Source organism: Prionailurus viverrinus, chromosome B1 (assembly GCF_022837055.1).
Source record: "Prionailurus viverrinus isolate Anna chromosome B1, UM_Priviv_1.0, whole genome shotgun sequence".
NCBI lineage: Eukaryota > Metazoa > Chordata > Mammalia > Carnivora > Felidae > Prionailurus > Prionailurus viverrinus.
The window spans coordinates 53896189-53913163 of record NC_062564.1 but is presented as its reverse complement, the minus strand read 5'-3'; the positions used below and the strand labels follow the sequence as shown (position 1 = coordinate 53913163).

General features: G+C 37.1%; 1 protein-coding gene across 2 annotated transcripts in view; it reads right to left on the bottom strand.

The window, feature by feature from the left end:
- The window catches only part of GLRA3 (glycine receptor alpha 3), a 200176-nt gene that overhangs the window by 62252 nt on the left and 120949 nt on the right, over positions 1-16975 (bottom strand). For both annotated transcript variants that reach the window (XM_047856566.1, XM_047856567.1), the window contains exons 4-5: positions 13476-13699; positions 2861-2943 (exon numbers count right to left, since the gene is read on the bottom strand). In XM_047856566.1, coding sequence (XP_047712522.1) covers positions 2861-2943; positions 13476-13699 — 307 coding nt within the window. The remainder of the gene's footprint in view (positions 1-2860; positions 2944-13475; positions 13700-16975) is intronic.

Here is a 16975-nt window from a genome sequence, read left to right as displayed (position 1 = left end):
GCACAATGGCCTCTCCTTGTTCAACCTGCTATTAAAACATTTAGGTTTTGCCATTTCTCAGTCTTCATTTCATTCTGAGGAATCCCACATTACATAAAACTTACATTAAAAAAATTTGTATCCTTTTCTCCTGTTAATCTGTGTTATGTCTGTTTAATTCTCAAGCCCAGCTGAAAAAGGATAAGAGGGTAAAGATAAAATTTTGCCTCCCTTAGAGTATCAACCTCTATCGTTTCTACCTTCCACATCATCCCCCTTTGTCCCTACTTTTCTTCTTCTCTCTTTTTTTTTCTGAATATTATAAAAACTTCTTTTAAAAAAGATGTTTATTTATTTTTGAGAGAGAGGGAGTGGTAGTGGGGAAGGGACAGATAGAGACGGGAACAGGGAATCCGAGGCAGGCTCTGTGCTGACAGCAGCTAGCCCAGTGTGGAGGTCAAACTCATGAACTATGAGATCATGACCTGAGCTGAAGCCGGACATCAACCAACTGAGCCACCGGGCACCCTATGAAACCTTCTTAAATAACTGTGGTTCATTTGACTGAGAGAATTTTTAAGAACATTAAAAGCATAATATTGAGCAAATCTTTTTCTTGCTCCTAACTCTTGAACTGCTCCTCCTGCTTATTGGATAATGACAAGGGAGCATGAGGCAGGCTGAAGGTTAAAGCACAAGCTAGCACCCCCAGCCCCAGGTGGGATCTGTGTGCTATTCCTCAAACACTCCTGGCTGCCCAAGAACAAAGAAAAGGGGTTAAAGTGCTTGCCATGGTAATGTGGGAAACTAAGGCAAATGGAAAATTAAATTCCCTTACTGCCTATAGCCCATTGGCAAGTCCTTGAGACTGGCAGAGTGACCTCCCTTTAGGAGCTTAGCTGCCTCAAGGATGACACTTTGCTGGGAGCAAAAGAGAACCTTAGCTTAACATTATCCCAACCTGGAGGATCCTGTAAGTCAACTTCCTTTATCTCAACTGCCCCAAGATATATGTTGGCAATCATACTCCAAGCTTATGGCCCCAGATATATATCTAAAGGATCTCATGACTGAGGTAGTATTAAACGGTAATAAATGGTGTTTCCCTAGCAACAGCTAGACCCTCAGGGTCCTGGAAACGTGTTTCCAAAGTTCCTTAGAGACTTACTCTATCCCTGACCCCCTCCCAACCTGAGGGTATACAATGAGTTACTGGTCATGAACCCATGCAGCTCTTCCTGCCCATGGGTCCTGTCCCCTTGCTTTAATAAAATCGCCTTTCTGCACCAAAGATGTCTTCAAGAATTCTTTCTTGGCTATTGGCTCTGGACCCTATGAACCCCCCATCACCCCAAAACTCCATCAGGTAACATCCAGCATGTCTGGTTTAGTAATTAGGGCGGTCATTTGTCTGAGATATTTTGCATATGATTTTTTTCCTGATACCCTTCTATGTACCTCATTTTGTTTGCAACCAAGATACAGAATCAGCTTATCCTCAAAATGCCTTCATGGTATCCACTGCTCTACTTCTGGGAATCTTTTGTTGCCCCTCCCCATTTAGATTTCTAAATAGCACTCCCAACTAACTTTATTCTTGCGAATGCTTACAATTTAAGAACTATTTATAAAAGTAATGCATTTAAATTTAACAAGAAGGAGTTATGAATAAAGAAAGAGAGATTTCCACTTTCTTGCTTCAAGAGACATGGCCACATTCCCCCATGAAGTAGGCTCGCCATCTAGTGACGGATCCACCACACTACAAACCTTGCCTCTGAGGCCTGCAAATCTGGAGACCCACCTTCAAATTCTCCTCAAGGAATCCATCAGACAAACTTTCCCCCCCCCCCCAATATGACACAGTACCACATAAAAAAGATTACACAATGATTCCTTTTTTATGGCATTGAACACTGAAAAACAATTAACTTTGGGCTGATTCTTTTTCTTTCTGTTTTTTTTTTAAAGTTTATTTATTTTGAGCGAAAGAGAGAGCAGAGGAGGGGCAGAGAGAGAGGGAGAGAGAGAATCCCAGGCAGGCTCTGTGCTGTCAGCGCAGACCCTGATGCGGGGCTCAGACTCATTAACCATGAGATCATGACCTCAGTTGAAACCAAGAGTTGGAGGCATGACCGACCGAGCCACCCAGATGCCCCTAAGTTTGGGCTGATTCTATAGATAAGTTCAGAGAAACAGAAAAACTTGAAATTTTTATATGTTAACATTAATCAGTGATGTACATGGATCCACTTTGCAAGACAAAATTTAAAGGAATGGTTGTAAGCTTGGCTAAATCTCTGATAAAGTGTGAGAAATTTTCCTTCTTCTGAGATAACATATATTACATACCCAGCAGAGTATACTCTGAATAAATATTAGCTGGGTGGTGGCAAAACGGTTCAAAGTAAGCATAAGCTTGGGAACCAGATGGTCTGCTGTCACCACCTCCATAAATTGGAACACAATACTCAAGCACTCAAAATGGCCACTTTGACATATGGAAACATGGGGACAGCAATATCTTTTTTGTGAGTATTGAAAATAACATATGCAAAATGCTTGGCCTATAGCAAGCACTCAAGGAAAAATGGTGGTTTGTCTTTAATGATTATTATATTTTTTACCTTTGGTAATTTGTATAGGGGTATGGCTTTTTTTCAAGCCTAAAAATGTTATTCCTAGGTCCTCAATTTATTTATAATAGTATAGACTGCATGTGTTGATAGACATCACTTTCAATATGCTGTGAAAGATAACATGCCTGTTTAGTAAATATCTGACAAAAACAATTACAAAATTATAAATTACATAATCCATTAAAATTTATATCTACTACACTTTTTAAAGTGCTCAGAAAAAGTAAGCTGTTCATACTTACAACTTTCCAGTTGCATTATACATGTTTGCACGTCCATTGGAAAATTCTTGAGATCCATTGGACAAGAAAGTGTTAATGTCAATCTGAAAGAATTCAAAGTAATTATTTTTAAAAGTAATTTATGATATCATACTACTATTCTGCTGTTCAGGGTACAACTGGGAAACAATCTTTGGTGAATGACTAACAAGTATCCAAATAAAATTGTTCCAGCTTGGGTATGTTATTTACTGTAGAATAGCTAGCTGTACCTTTATATAAATCTGTCTTTCAGGGAGGAGAAAAGCTGTATATTTAAATATCCAATCACATTCATTTATTCCTTTACAGAATGCTATAGATGTCTACTAAAGATCTATATTTCCAGAAAAGACCCTCAAAAAGATATTTGAGTGATTTCTATAAAATTAATACCAAAATGCCGAAAGGCATAGTTCCCAAGATCACCTGTATAGTATATTTGAGGAGGCAAGTATATCCGGGGAATTGGAAGAACAGGGTGCCGAGAAGCAATCCTATGTGACAACTTTCAGTTGGTCACCTTTGTAACATTGAAGAAGTGGTCCATAAACATGCAGCAGTAATATCAGAGGAAAAAAAATCTCTGAATCTAGAAGACTTGAAAGTTCTAGGTGTTAAGAGTCTTTTGCCGTAGGACTAGGGGGTTTCACCAGGTCTTACAAGGGTCAAGAAATCGTCCTCTAGAATATGTGTGACATAATCCTATGCTCACCAAAACAAACTTTGAATTTGGCTTCGCACAAAGTGAGATGACTGGATGGCACAGACCAGCATTCTGCCCACATTTCCCTTCCAGAAAGTATTTGCATGTTGGTATTCCAGATAATTCATCACTCACAAATATATATATATATATATATATATATATGTATATGTATATGTGTATATATATATATATATATAATCGGGAAAGTATATTACAAAGGTAATCTTTTTTTTATATTTTTTTTTTTACTGCTTACTTATTTTTGAGAGAGGGAGAGAGAGACAGAGCACAGGCAGAGGAGGGGCAGAGAGAGGGAGACACAGAATCTGAAGCAGGCTCCAGGCTCTGAGTTGTCAGCACAGAGCCCGATGTGGGGCTTGAACCCACAAACTGTGAGATCATGACCTGAGCCAAAGCTGGATGCTTAACTGACTAAGCCACCCAGGCGCTCCAATGACAAAAATAATTTTAAAGGATTACCAAGTATTTGTAGTTCTTGGACCAGAGGAATAAAACAAACAAACCCAAGTTTATTCAAATACAGTTCTTACCTGAGAACTTTCTAGCCAGCCCCTTTCTTTAAAGTATTCCCACTGAAATTCAGCATGTCAGTGAGCATTTCAGGCGGATTTGTTTGCCTAAACTTTGTGACAGTAGGTAGATTATTTCACCTCACTATATTTCAGAGTTCTTTGGTCCAAAATGAATGTAGCAATAGAACTTGCTCTGGAGAAACCTTGTGAACAAATATGACTTAATACATGTAAAGTGCTTAGACAAGTATCGTGACACATAGTAAGCACTCAATAGATATCGGTTATTAAGGATTACTAGTATATTCTACTGCTCCAGACTGCTCCATCTACCCTTCCCCAGAATTATATATGATGGGCGAAAAGATGGCTGAATGAAATCACGCATAAAGCCTATTTAAGCTTTAACAAGAAATAATCAGCAGCACTACTAAATGTAACCGCGTTCTCCAAACTGGCATTTTCATGTAGACCCTGGACATAAAGTTATAATAATGCATGTTCTACAGTGAATACTCTTAGTGAGGTCCAATTAACATAATTTGAGAGATATAAATGGACAGACATGTGAAGCTGTTGAATTTTTTAGAGCCCCAGGAGGATCACTTGACGATCCCTTCAAGTCAGAGTCCCTAGCACACTAAAACAATTCATACCGTCCACTCTTCAAAAGCTGTTTTCTCCTGGCTCAGCTAGGTTAAGCGATCCTGGAAGTAGGATCCTGTAGATCTACAAAGTTCTCTCTTCAAAAGGCAATTGTAAAATCAGGTGGACACAATGTTCTCTGTCTTGCGATGGGGCTTATTAGAAGTGTATGCACAAGTATATTTTGAACACATGCACATTAATTTTCCAAACTTCCAAGGCTCTCTGGACGGCCAGTTTCAAATGTTGGCTTGGAGGATTAATTCTGTGACCTTTTGTATGAGAGTGAATAGCATTCTTAGAATCTTTTCCAAGCTCTCACCATGCATGTGATGTCAAATTCATATCCTGGCTATTTTTTTTGGCATAAAATGAGAAACCTTACATAATTCTTTTAAAAAGAAGGGCTTGAAAGGAATTACTTGGCAAAGAAAAACACACTTTGTAGAACTTCTGTCATAAATCATATCCTGAAAAACATCTGTTTATTGACATTCCTTTGTTGCAAGTACTGTACCATCATGTCTTTAACAACATATGGATTAAAAAAATACATGTCAATTTGGTGGGTGTGATTCTGAATTTCTTCATTAAAACATGACATGTAAATTAAAGATACGTTCTGACCACATCAAAAGAAAACTAAATCAAAAGGCAATTAATCACATTCTACTGTTTTGGAAATGAATATCTTCTTGTGTAAGAGAGGACACTAGGTTCTCTTTCTGAGACAAGACACATAAACAGGATATGGTGTTTTTTATTTTCTCTTAAAAAGTCTTGGCTTAGTGAAGTAGTAATGTTAAAAAAAGATGACTATAATCTATGACTTTAATCAGCTGACCTGATTAAAACTGAGGTATTGTCCATTTTTGAATAAGCATTGCCTAGGTGTCTATCTCAAACATTAAGTAAGTATATATAGAAACAATAACACATCTTTTCTGACTCCGTTTTTGGCTCTTTATGAAACTGATAAGTATTTTTAAACATTTTTAATGTTTATTTATTTATTTAATTTCATTTAAAAAATTTTTTTAATATTTCTTTATTTTTGAGAGAGGGACAAAGCACGACCAGGGGAGGAGCAGAGAGGGAGGGAGACACAGAAGCCAAAGCAGGCTCCAGGCTCCGAGCTGTCAGCACAGAACCTGATGCGGGGCTCGAATGCATGAACTGCAAGATCATGACCTGAGTCGAAGTCAGACACTTAACCGACTGAGCCACCCAGGTGCCCCATACTGATAAGTATTTTTATTAGTTCCTAATATTTCTAATTTACTTTTATAAGAACAGCTCTTGACTAATTATCGGTTTTGCAATATTGTCTATAATATCATAATAGGTAATATATCTATTGTACTCACTAGGTAGTAGACACTATTTTATTTTATTTTTTATTTTATTTTATTTTATTTTATTTTATTTTATTTTATCTTGTTTTGTTTTGTTTTGTTTTGTTTTGTTTTTTGGGGGGGTATGATTTTTATTAATTGGTTTTCTTTTAACATATCTTTTTTTTTTCCAGTTTCTCTGTTACTCTTTTTTTAATATAATCTATTGTCAAGTTAGCTAACATACAGTGTATACTGTGTTCTTGCTTATGGGGTAGATTCCCGTGATTCATCGCTTACATACTACACCCAGTGCTCATCACAGCAAGTGCCCTCCTCAATACCCATCACTCCTTTTCCCCTCTCCCCTGCCCCCACATTAACCCTCAATTTGTTCTCTGTATTTAAGAGTCCTTCTGGATTTGCCTCCCTTTTTGTCCAAAACTACCTTTCCCTCCTACCTTCCCCCCATGGTCTTCTGTTAAGTTTCTCAAGTTCCACATATGAGTGGAAACATATGGTCTCTGTCTTTCTCTGACTGACTTATTTCACTTAGCATAATACCCTCTAGTTCCATCCATGGTGTTGCAAATGGCAGGATTTCATTCTTTCTCATTGCCAAGTGGTATTCCATTGCATCTATAAACCAGATCTTCTTTATCCATTCATCAATTGATGGACATTTGGGATCTTTCCATGATTTGGCTATTGTTGAAAGCGCTGCTGTAAACATTGGAGTACATGTGACCCTATGAGTCAGCACTCCTGTAGCCCTTGGATAAATTCCTAGTAGTGTTATTGCTGGGCTGTAGGGTAGTTCTGTTTTTAATTTTTTGTGGAACCTCCACACTGTTTTCCAAAGTGGCTGCACCAGTTTGCATTCCCACCAACAGTGCAAGAGGGTTCCTGTTTCTCCACATCCTCACCAACATGTGTTGTTTCCTGAGTTGTTAATTTTAGCCACTCTGACCAGTGTGAGGTGGTATCTCAGTGTGGTTTTGATTTGTATTTCCCTGATGATGAGTGATGTCAAGCATCTTTTCATGGGTCTGTTGACCGTCTGGATGTTGGAAAAGTGTCTATTCGTGTCTACTGCTCATTTCTTCACTGGATTATTTGTTTTTCAGGTGTTGAGTTTAGTAAGTTTTTTATAGATTTTTGGATACTAACCCTTTATCTGATATGTCATTTGCAAATATCTTCTTCCATTCCATTGGTTGCCTTTTAGTTTTGTTGAGGTGTTTCCTTTGCAGTGACGAAGCATTTTATCTTGATGAGGTCCTAATAGTTCATTTTTACTTTTGTTCCCTTACCTTCGCAGACATGTGGAGTAAGAAGGTGCTGTGGCTGAGGTCAAAGAGATTGTTGTCTGTTTTCTCCTCTAGGGTTTTGATGGTTTTCTGTCTCACATTTAGGTCTTTTATTCATTTTGAGTTTATTTTTGTGTATGGTGTAAGAAAGTGGTCCAGTTTCATTCTTGTGTATGTTGCTGTCCAATTTTAAATACTTTACATTATTTCTCAACTCACTTATTCCTTACTACAAGTTTATAAGACAGGTAAACTGTATTATCCTTATTTTAGAGATGAGGAAACTAACAGGTCAGCTCACCTGACATTACAAGGAAGAAATTATAGAGCTGAATTTACAACTCTGGGAGTCCAGCTCTAAGTACCTCTTAGAACTTTAACCTCTAAGTACACTGCCTTTCAAAGGCATTGAAACATTTTTCATGAAAATGAGTTCTCTAATTAATATGAATTTTCAAATTTTATATTTATATAATGCAAGAAATGATATATTTCAGTCAGTATTAATTATTACATTTAAAGTAAAAGATAACAGGGACACCTGGGTGGCTCAGTTAGTTGTGTCCAACTTTGATTCAGGTCATGATCTCACAGTTCGTGGGTTGGAGCCCTGCATCAGGTTCTATGCTGACAGCTCAGAGCCTGGAGCCTGCTTCAGATTCTGTATCTCCCTCTCTCTCTCCCCCTCCCCTGCTTGTGTGCTCTCTCTCTTTCTCTCTCTCTCAAAAATAAATAAACATTAAAAAAATAAAGTAGAAGATACATAAATAATTCTTTCAAAAAATCAGAGAAATGTAATTAAACTTTAGAAAATATAAGGAATTCCCCCATTAATTTTATATATTTCCTTGAGTGTTTTGGTATTTTCTTATGATTCTATAAAGGTCAAAAAACTTTCTGGAGAAATTGGATTGTTGGAGCACTAGAACGGAGATTCTAACTAGTGTTCTAATCTGGAATTTGTTGTCATTTAATTTTAGAGATGATTATAAAGCTTATCAATCCACCACCAGTGAAATCTCAGTATTATTGATGGTTACTTAAGGAAGCTGATGTAAGCTAAGGACCTCTTCAGAGAAATATGCATAATCACACACATGCAAAAGTCTTCTTACAACAGCTATTTTATCGTATTGTAAATTGATTACCCTTGAATAAACAACATCTTTAAAAAGCATCTGTTGATAAGTTTGCCTTTTCTAGTAAAAATTAATGTTCAAAAAATACATATTGTATAAGTAAACCTTAATTCCTTTCACAACCGAATTTCAAAGAAAGAGTGATTATATTTAGTTTATTTTTTTAATTTTTTTAACATTTATTTATTTTTGAGAGACAGAGAGAGACAGAGCAGGAGCAAGGGAGGGGCAGAGAGAGAGGGAGACACAGAATCCGAAACAGGCTCCAGGCTCTGAGCCATCAGCACAGAGTCCAATGTGGGCTTGAACTCCCGAACCATGAGATCATGACCTGAGCCAAAGTCAGATGCTTAACCGACTGAGCCACCTAGGAGCCCCCGATTATATTTACTTTAAATGAAAGTTGAAATTGTGTTAGGATCTTTGGCAAGTCACTGTGCATAGCATTATTGATATAAAATTTCTTCCCATTATTTGATTTTTTTAAATTTAAATTTAAATTTTATTTTTTTTCAGCATATGAAATTTATTGTCAAAATGGTTTCCATCCATTATTTGATTTTTAATGAAAATAATGCTCTGTAATATAAGCAGTAAGGTTGGATGAGTACCTATTAGTATGTATTAGTAAAGTAAGCAGTAGATAACATTAAACTGCCTCTGATGTGCTTCCATTATTTTGTGAGGATTTTGCCATCCTCACTTTACAATTGACAAGATGGAGACTTAGATTAATAACTTGCAAGTGTCCATACAGTGTTCATTTACAGATTCTGGAAAATACCAGAACCTGCACGTTTGGGGGGGGGGGGTATTTTTTTGAGGAAGATAAAAATGACTTCACTGTCTATTGTATGCCTAGAACTCTGCTGGGTGCTTTACATACATTATTTCAGGCTCAAGGTAATCAGTATTTTCACTATCATGCATATATGAAAAATGAGCCTTTCACAACCAGAGACTTGCCCTACATCACAGCTGGTAAATCAGAGAGCTGGGACCTGGCTTGGGAGAGACAGTCCTCCTTGGACGTCTTGCTGGGTATGTGCCAAGACTGCAGGCCCTGACTATTCTTTTACCCGAGCCATTTCTCAGGGTTTTCTATACAGCTGCTAATTTTGAGAGATGAGACCATGTTGTGCCTTTAGACAAAGAGAAGGCTTGCTTCCAGCTTGCTATAAAGCCAGTGGATTCCCCAAACTCAGTGTGCCACAGCCGTGTCATGGACACAGAGTGTGCGTGATACCCATCAGTGCCTGGTTCATCACCCCAGTGAAATTTGAGGGCAACGGAGCAGTTAGGCAAATTCGCTGATGCTTGTGTTACTTGCTTACAGTGAGTAATACATTTGTTTGTCTCTGACTCAGAGTCTTGCGTCTTCCAAGCATCCATAAAATAAGTGAAAGGCTAATTTTATAAGTAGAGTAAAACCAAATCCCAACTTTGACAATCTAAGAAAGGGTCATGTTTCTGGCCCCAAGGGCCTCACTTGAAAAGTACTTCATTTAAAAATTATCAATATAATTCATGGATATCATTTAAAAAGTTCGAAGAGTATAGAAAGCATAAAAAAACCAGTTATATTTTTGTCCCACCCATCTTACCCCTGGTTCAGTTCTAGCTTCTCAGAGGCAGCCTTTCTTTAGATACTCCACTAAGATTTATAGTCATATATCCAAATTGCTATTATACTATGCTTGGTTTTTAAATTTGTAAAATTATCCATTTCCTATAAGGAAAAAAAATTCTTTTATACCACACTCCACGCACTTAACTCTCCCATAATACTCAAAATTTAGTTACATAAATATTTATGGTTAAATTAATATTCAGTGCTTACATGCTATGAACATGTAATTAGGTTCATGGTTACATGTGGTAGTTTGCTCTAACTCTTGAGTAGCATGTTGTTTTCCTTAGTACTAATAATCGTCTCATCTTAATAGTCAACAAATTCCCTATCAGAGCTACAAATTCAACACACTTCCTATCAGAGCAACGAAGTCCCTCTCAATGGTTAATATAACAGCTAATCTATCAATTCCTTTTTTTCATGGGAACCTCTATTTTCTTCCATTCTTTCATTCTAATCAGATAGTAATCCTCTGTATCGATGTTCTGATTTTCATATTCTTTCTTTTCTACTTCTGTATATCTTAATATAACTTCTTAGGAGATTTCTTCACTTCATCTTCCAAATGCTCTACTGATTCTTTTCACCAAAGTGAAAAACTTTGGTTTACTATTTGCTCCTGTTATGCTCTGAATGACTCCTTTTATTCCTGTCCTAGAAGGATCTTACTTCATGCATGCAATTGTCTAATCTACCTAGAGATTATTTTTTTAATGGTCTCTTCTGCTCTCTTCATTTTCTCTTGAGTCAATCCTTTTTCTTTAACTTTCTCCTCTTTTCTCTTTATTTTTCTCTGTATGTTTCTTCTAGCCTCTGCTTCTTTTTTTTTAATTTTAGATTATTGTTAATATTATAGAATGGTTTCCTTTGTCTGTTTTTATTTAAGAATGAGGCAATAAAAACTATTTGGAACTCAGTTAGTAGTGGATGGTTCATTGAGTAATGGTCTTAACTGTAGGATAAAACACGGCTGCACAGAATTTTCCTTTGTGGTTCTCCAGTTGTCAGCATCTATAGATCTTTTTCCAGAGGTGTATTCTTCTGACTACTACTACTCAGTTTAGAAGAAGTTTAGAACTGGCTTTCAGCATTTGAGGGAGAACAAGAGTTTCACCATACAGTGTGCAAGCCTCATGTAATCTCTATTTTTTTTTAGTACAATGACGCATGATAGATGCCACCCATGCCTGAAGTCCCTACTCCTGAAGCTCTTGGCACAACCTCTCCAAGATTTTTTTTTCTGTCCTGCTTTCTGCCCATTTCAGAAGGCAAAAAGGAAATTTCTACTCTGAAGGACAAGTGCAAGAAGGTCAGGAATAGAAATCTCAGCCTTTTGGGGCGCCTGGGTAGCTCAGTTGGTTAAGTGTCCTACTTTGGCTCAGGTCATGATCTCACTGTACGTCAGTTCAAACCCTGCATTGGGCTCTGTGCTGACAGCTCAGAGCCTGGAGCCTGCTTCAGATCTTGTGTCTCCCTCTCTCTCTGCCCCTCCCCTGCTCATACTCTGTCTCTGTCTTTCTCTCAAAAATAAATAAACATTAAAATAATTTTCTGAAAGAAATCTCAGTCTTCTTTCTACAAAGTTTAAATCAATTGTTGTCCTCTTATTTCTTTTCTAGCTCTTACTTTCTGAATTCTGAGCTGCCTTACATTTCTGAAAGTGTGAGGATATTATTTTCTTCCTTTTGGGCTCCCCCTGTTAGCTTAGGTTTCAGCTCTGTTAAGTCAGTTTTCACAAGTGCATTCATTTTGAAGCTTCCTAAAATATGTCATCATCGCTCATCTGTCACTGTCTTCTTTCCTGTTACTTTCATCCTCCTGTGTGTTAATGCCATTTTTACTCCTTATTCAGTTCATTTTTTGTTTTAGTAGCAAGTACAGATAAATGGATCTGTTCATTTATGGATATATTCAATCAGCCAGGTCTGCCAGAACATTCTTTAAACAAGCAGGAAAGCCAAATCTGTCATGAAACATCGCAGATGTTTCATTTGTAAATTGAGTGACAAATAGCACAACTCTTGTTAATAAAGAAACTGTTAGCCATTTGAAGACTTTAAAGTCCTGTGAGATTTCTAAAAACAACTCATAAAAAGTGAAGTTAGTCTGTTTATGTGAGCCAGAGTATAACAAACAAAAACTAGGAGCCTGATAGACATCATCTGTTTCATCTGAACTCATACTGAACGACAAAAGATGCTACTCAGAATCATTTCCTAACTTTCCCCAAAATATTACAAGAATGTAAGCAATCTAGGAGTGCCTGGGTGGCTCGGTCAGTTAAGCATTTGATTTCGGCTCAGGTCATGATCTCATGGTTCATGGATTCGAGCCCCACATCAGGCTGTGTGCTGACCGCTCAGAGCCTGGAGCCTGCTTCAGATTCTGTGTCTCCCTCTCTCTCTGCCCCTCCCCTGCTCGTGCTCTGTCTCTCAAAAATAAATAAACATTAAAAAAGTTTTAAAAATTTAAAAAATGAATGCAAGCAATCTGTAATGAATTGTCCATATCCAACAAGACTTGATATAAACAATGAAATGTCCATTTATAAACTAAATAAAGAAAATAATTATGGAAGTTTTAAGATAATCATTTATTTTAGAATATTTTTCAGGTGTGACACAAATCACCACATATATCCTTTCAAGTTGTTATTTATTGAATTTACACTTATTTGATATTTAATGGACAAAGTTGAATGAGCTCCAAAGTTCAGTAGTCAAGAAATTTTAATATTAGTGTTTAAGTTTTGGTAATAATTATTGTTATGCTTTGGTATTCGTTTTTAAAAGCGACATAGTTTTCTTAGAAATGCATAATAAATAAAATGTAAATAAGATCTTTTCTAAAGGATTAACAGAGAAACCCAAGGATATTAAAACAAAAATACAAATACCTGACAGATAATTTATGGAAAATGAATCCCAAATGAGCAAATCCAAATATTCCTTCACTTATAAATATTTAAAGGAAGTATACATTCATCAAAATATAATCACAATGTATGAATCATCTACCATTCAATTTACTTTTAAACTACCCACCAAAAATTTGGCTGATATTAAGAGGCTGTTAAAAATATAGATTTTTCAAGAATTATACAGTTCCTAGATCTGGAACTTGGGTCTATTATTGGTGATTAGACACATTTGGGAAATGGTATAATAGAGGAACTCAAGCAGAACAATGGTAGCCCTTACTCAAAAATCTCAAAACATTCATAAAAAGGAAAAAAAGAAAGAAACAATAACACTGCATTTCACTGAAATCAAGTATTTTAAATCTATGACTCACCTTATTGAGTAAAGAACATTTCCATTCTTGAAAATTCTTAACAATTTATTGTCTGTAGTAACTTCATGAAAGTTGGCGCCTTTTTCATTGGCAAAGAACAAATCAGGTTTCCAAATGGAGTCCAACATGGAAGGGTCTAGGTCTAAAGAATCATCAGGGTATTCACTATATGCAAGGCGAGGATCGTTCCACTTCTGACGAAGGAAGATATTGACTCTGTAATCCTATGACAGAAGAAAGAAAGGGGGAAAAAAACCTGCTTTAAAAACTTTAGAATCTTATATGCTATTCTTTGGATGCCTCTGAATTTTAGCAAAAGCCACTGACCTCCTTGTGAGCTTTCATACCTCACAATCCTCACTCATTACCACTGACAAGAGTTGTTTAAGTTACAAGGCTTTGCCGATGTTTTAGTGATCTAGATGTCTCTAAAGAAAAGGTCACAGAGGAGTACACTTTTATCATGCCTATATTTTGCCATCCTATTCAAATTTAACTTGGTTTGTCAGAACAAAATGTTAGGTTGCTATTAGACACTTGAAGTAAAATATTTTCAGCATCACATTTATTTTCTAGAACCATTTCTTTTCGTAAATATTCAATAGTATCCAGAATGCATTTAGTGAAATTTTCTTGAAAGCTGTCTTCTAAAAATGACTATATATACTTTTTTACAATGAAGACACATTTCCTCATGTTTAATATAGCAGTGAGTTCCATGAAACAGGTGATTTGGGAAAAATAAAAGGTGATTTTGAAATAAGAAGAGAATAATAGAGGAATATTATTGCCGGTAATCCTTTAAGAAGATTTGGCTGAAGAGTTTTCCCAATTAGACTACTCATAGTTAAATTTTAAAAGGGGAAGAGTCAGGGGCACCTGGGTGGTTCAGTGTCCCACTTTGGCTCAGGTCATGATCTCATGGCTCCTCAGTTTGAACCCTGTGTTGGGCTCTGTGCTGACAGCTCGGAGCCTGGAGCCTGCTTCAGATTTGTGTCTCCCTCTCTCTCTGTCCCTCCTTGGCTCATACTCTGTCTCTGTCTCTGTCTCTCTCTCTCTCAAAAATAAACATTAACAAAAAAGGTGGGGGGAAGAGTCAATGACTTCAATCAAATTCTTGCTCACAATTTCTGGACTAATGTATAGAATGACAAAGATTGATAGCCAGTATATGGATATAAGCGCCACCTATGACTTTTGAAATGAGCACATAAATTTTAGATTTTTGAAATGAGCAAATAAATTAAACATGTAGATTTCATTATAAGCAGGAGTAAAGTGAACATTTTAGGAAGGTTTTACTTCCATGGAATATAGCCAAGGCTGGAGATATTCAGAGAAACTGAACACCAGTTTTCATCTATTTTTTTATTCTTTGAATACCAAATTACCAGGTATCAGAATATGTAACCAAGCAATCACAAAGAATGTTTCCATAAAATCAGGTCTGGTAGATCGCTTTCTCTCGCAGGGAGGTGAAACTCAGAGTAGTGAATGTTATAAATCTATATGTTCCCCGGGGCACCTGGGTGGCTCAGTTGGTCAGGTGACCAACTTCGGCTCAGGTCATGATCTCGGAGTTTGTGGGTTTGAGCCCCGCGTCGGACTCTGTGCTGACATCTCAGAGCCTGGAGCGTGCTTCGGATTCGGTGTCTCCCTCTCTCTCTGCCCTTCCCCTGATCCTGCTCTGTCTCTCTCTGTCTCAAAAATAAAGACATTAAAAAAAATTTTTTTAAATAAATCTATATGTTCCCTTGATCATTATTTGCACACTGAAACCCTTATCTTCTAACTGCAACTGAGGTTACATACCAGATAATATTTTTTTCTGCTTGCTAGGTACACCATGTATCTTCCAAAGTGACAATGGAACAGAGTTCACTTTGGCTTTTTACCACAAAGTTCACGATAATGTGGAAATCTCACCAGCCACAGGGTCTGCAGAACCTGTAAATGGGGATACGTGAACAAGCTTCTACCAGCCAAAGACAGGTCACCCTCTTTTCGCCTAGAATTCAGAATGCCAAGGAGCAGAGCTCCATGGTTGGCGGCCAGTTTTTGCATCGCTTTGCTGCTCTGAAGTCTGTGCTTCAGCCCTGACTACCACCAAAGGAATAATTTCCCTCTGTCTTAACCATAGGAGAAGATGAAAGCAACCCCAGTTATAATGATGCCTGCCAGGAAAAATAACTGACAACTAAAGAATTTCCTTGGGACTGATTCTTACAATTACATGCATAATTGAGAATACGCTGCAAATGTTCCTCACTGTGAGGCTAAAATAAAAGTACTTTTTTTTTTAATGTTTTATTTATTTTTGAGACAGAGAGAGACAGAGCATGAACGGGGGAGGGGCAGAGAGAGAGGGAGACACAGAATCTGAAACGGGCTCCAGGCTCTGAGCTGTCAGCACAGAGCCCGACGCGGGGCTCGAACTCACTAACCTTGAATCATGACCTGAGCCGAAGTCGGACGCTCAACCGACTGAGCCACCCAGGCGCCCCTAAAAGTACTTTTTAACCGCAGTGTATACAGTAAGATTTGGTTGACTCTCCTTATCCTATGCTATTGGTTTCGTGATAAGCTTTATAGACACAATCTCAGATCTTCCTGAAACACTTTTTGCTCTAAGATTGAGTTTAAAAAAGACATCAAGTATCCTTCAGTTTCTGTTTCTAAATCACACAGGGCGGAAACCACCTGCCACCTGTCACCAAGGCCAGATGTTATCTTACATCCATTGTGCTCTTTCTGTGAATAACCAGAAATATCTTTGTTTACTAACATATTTAAGTCTTTGTTTAGGACCGGGGTCTAATGAAAAACTCAAAAATGGCCATCTCTTGATGACCTAGAAACTAAGCTTTTAACAGTTCTCACAGTCTGAGTTTTGACCTCCCTGCAAATGAACATTGTGCTGGGAAGCTTCCCCATTAAACAACCAAATTCAGCATTTTGACAATAAACTTTTAAAGCTGATTCCTCATGGCCAATGTATCCCATTTACACTAGGCAACCATTTATATTATCCGTGAGTCTTGATCACTTGTGAAAATGTGCAAAGGGTAAATAAAATGACATTGTCAAATAATGCCACCTAGGAGAAGTCCTCGTAACTCAATTTGAAATAACTTGCCTATACTAAAAGAGCAAAAATAAAGAAATAAAGACACAGTTTTGCAAAATAGAGATAATGGATGTGTGTCCAGCACATGCAGAAAAATTTAAAATAGACCCACTAAAGCCAGCTTCAAAGTGTGTAATAATTCTTTGGCTATACATAAAAGAAAGACTGTTTTATTAATGGAAGTTCCTCTGTTCACCTGGGCTATACTTCTATAATGGTTAAAATGTAGAAAGGTTATACGCAAGTAAAGAAAAAAAAGGACAACGATAAAAATGAGATAATATATATTGAGAATGAAATAAATATTTGTATCTCACATTTCTAAAATCTAGATATGCACTGAATTCATTCATAAGTTATATAAGGCAACTGA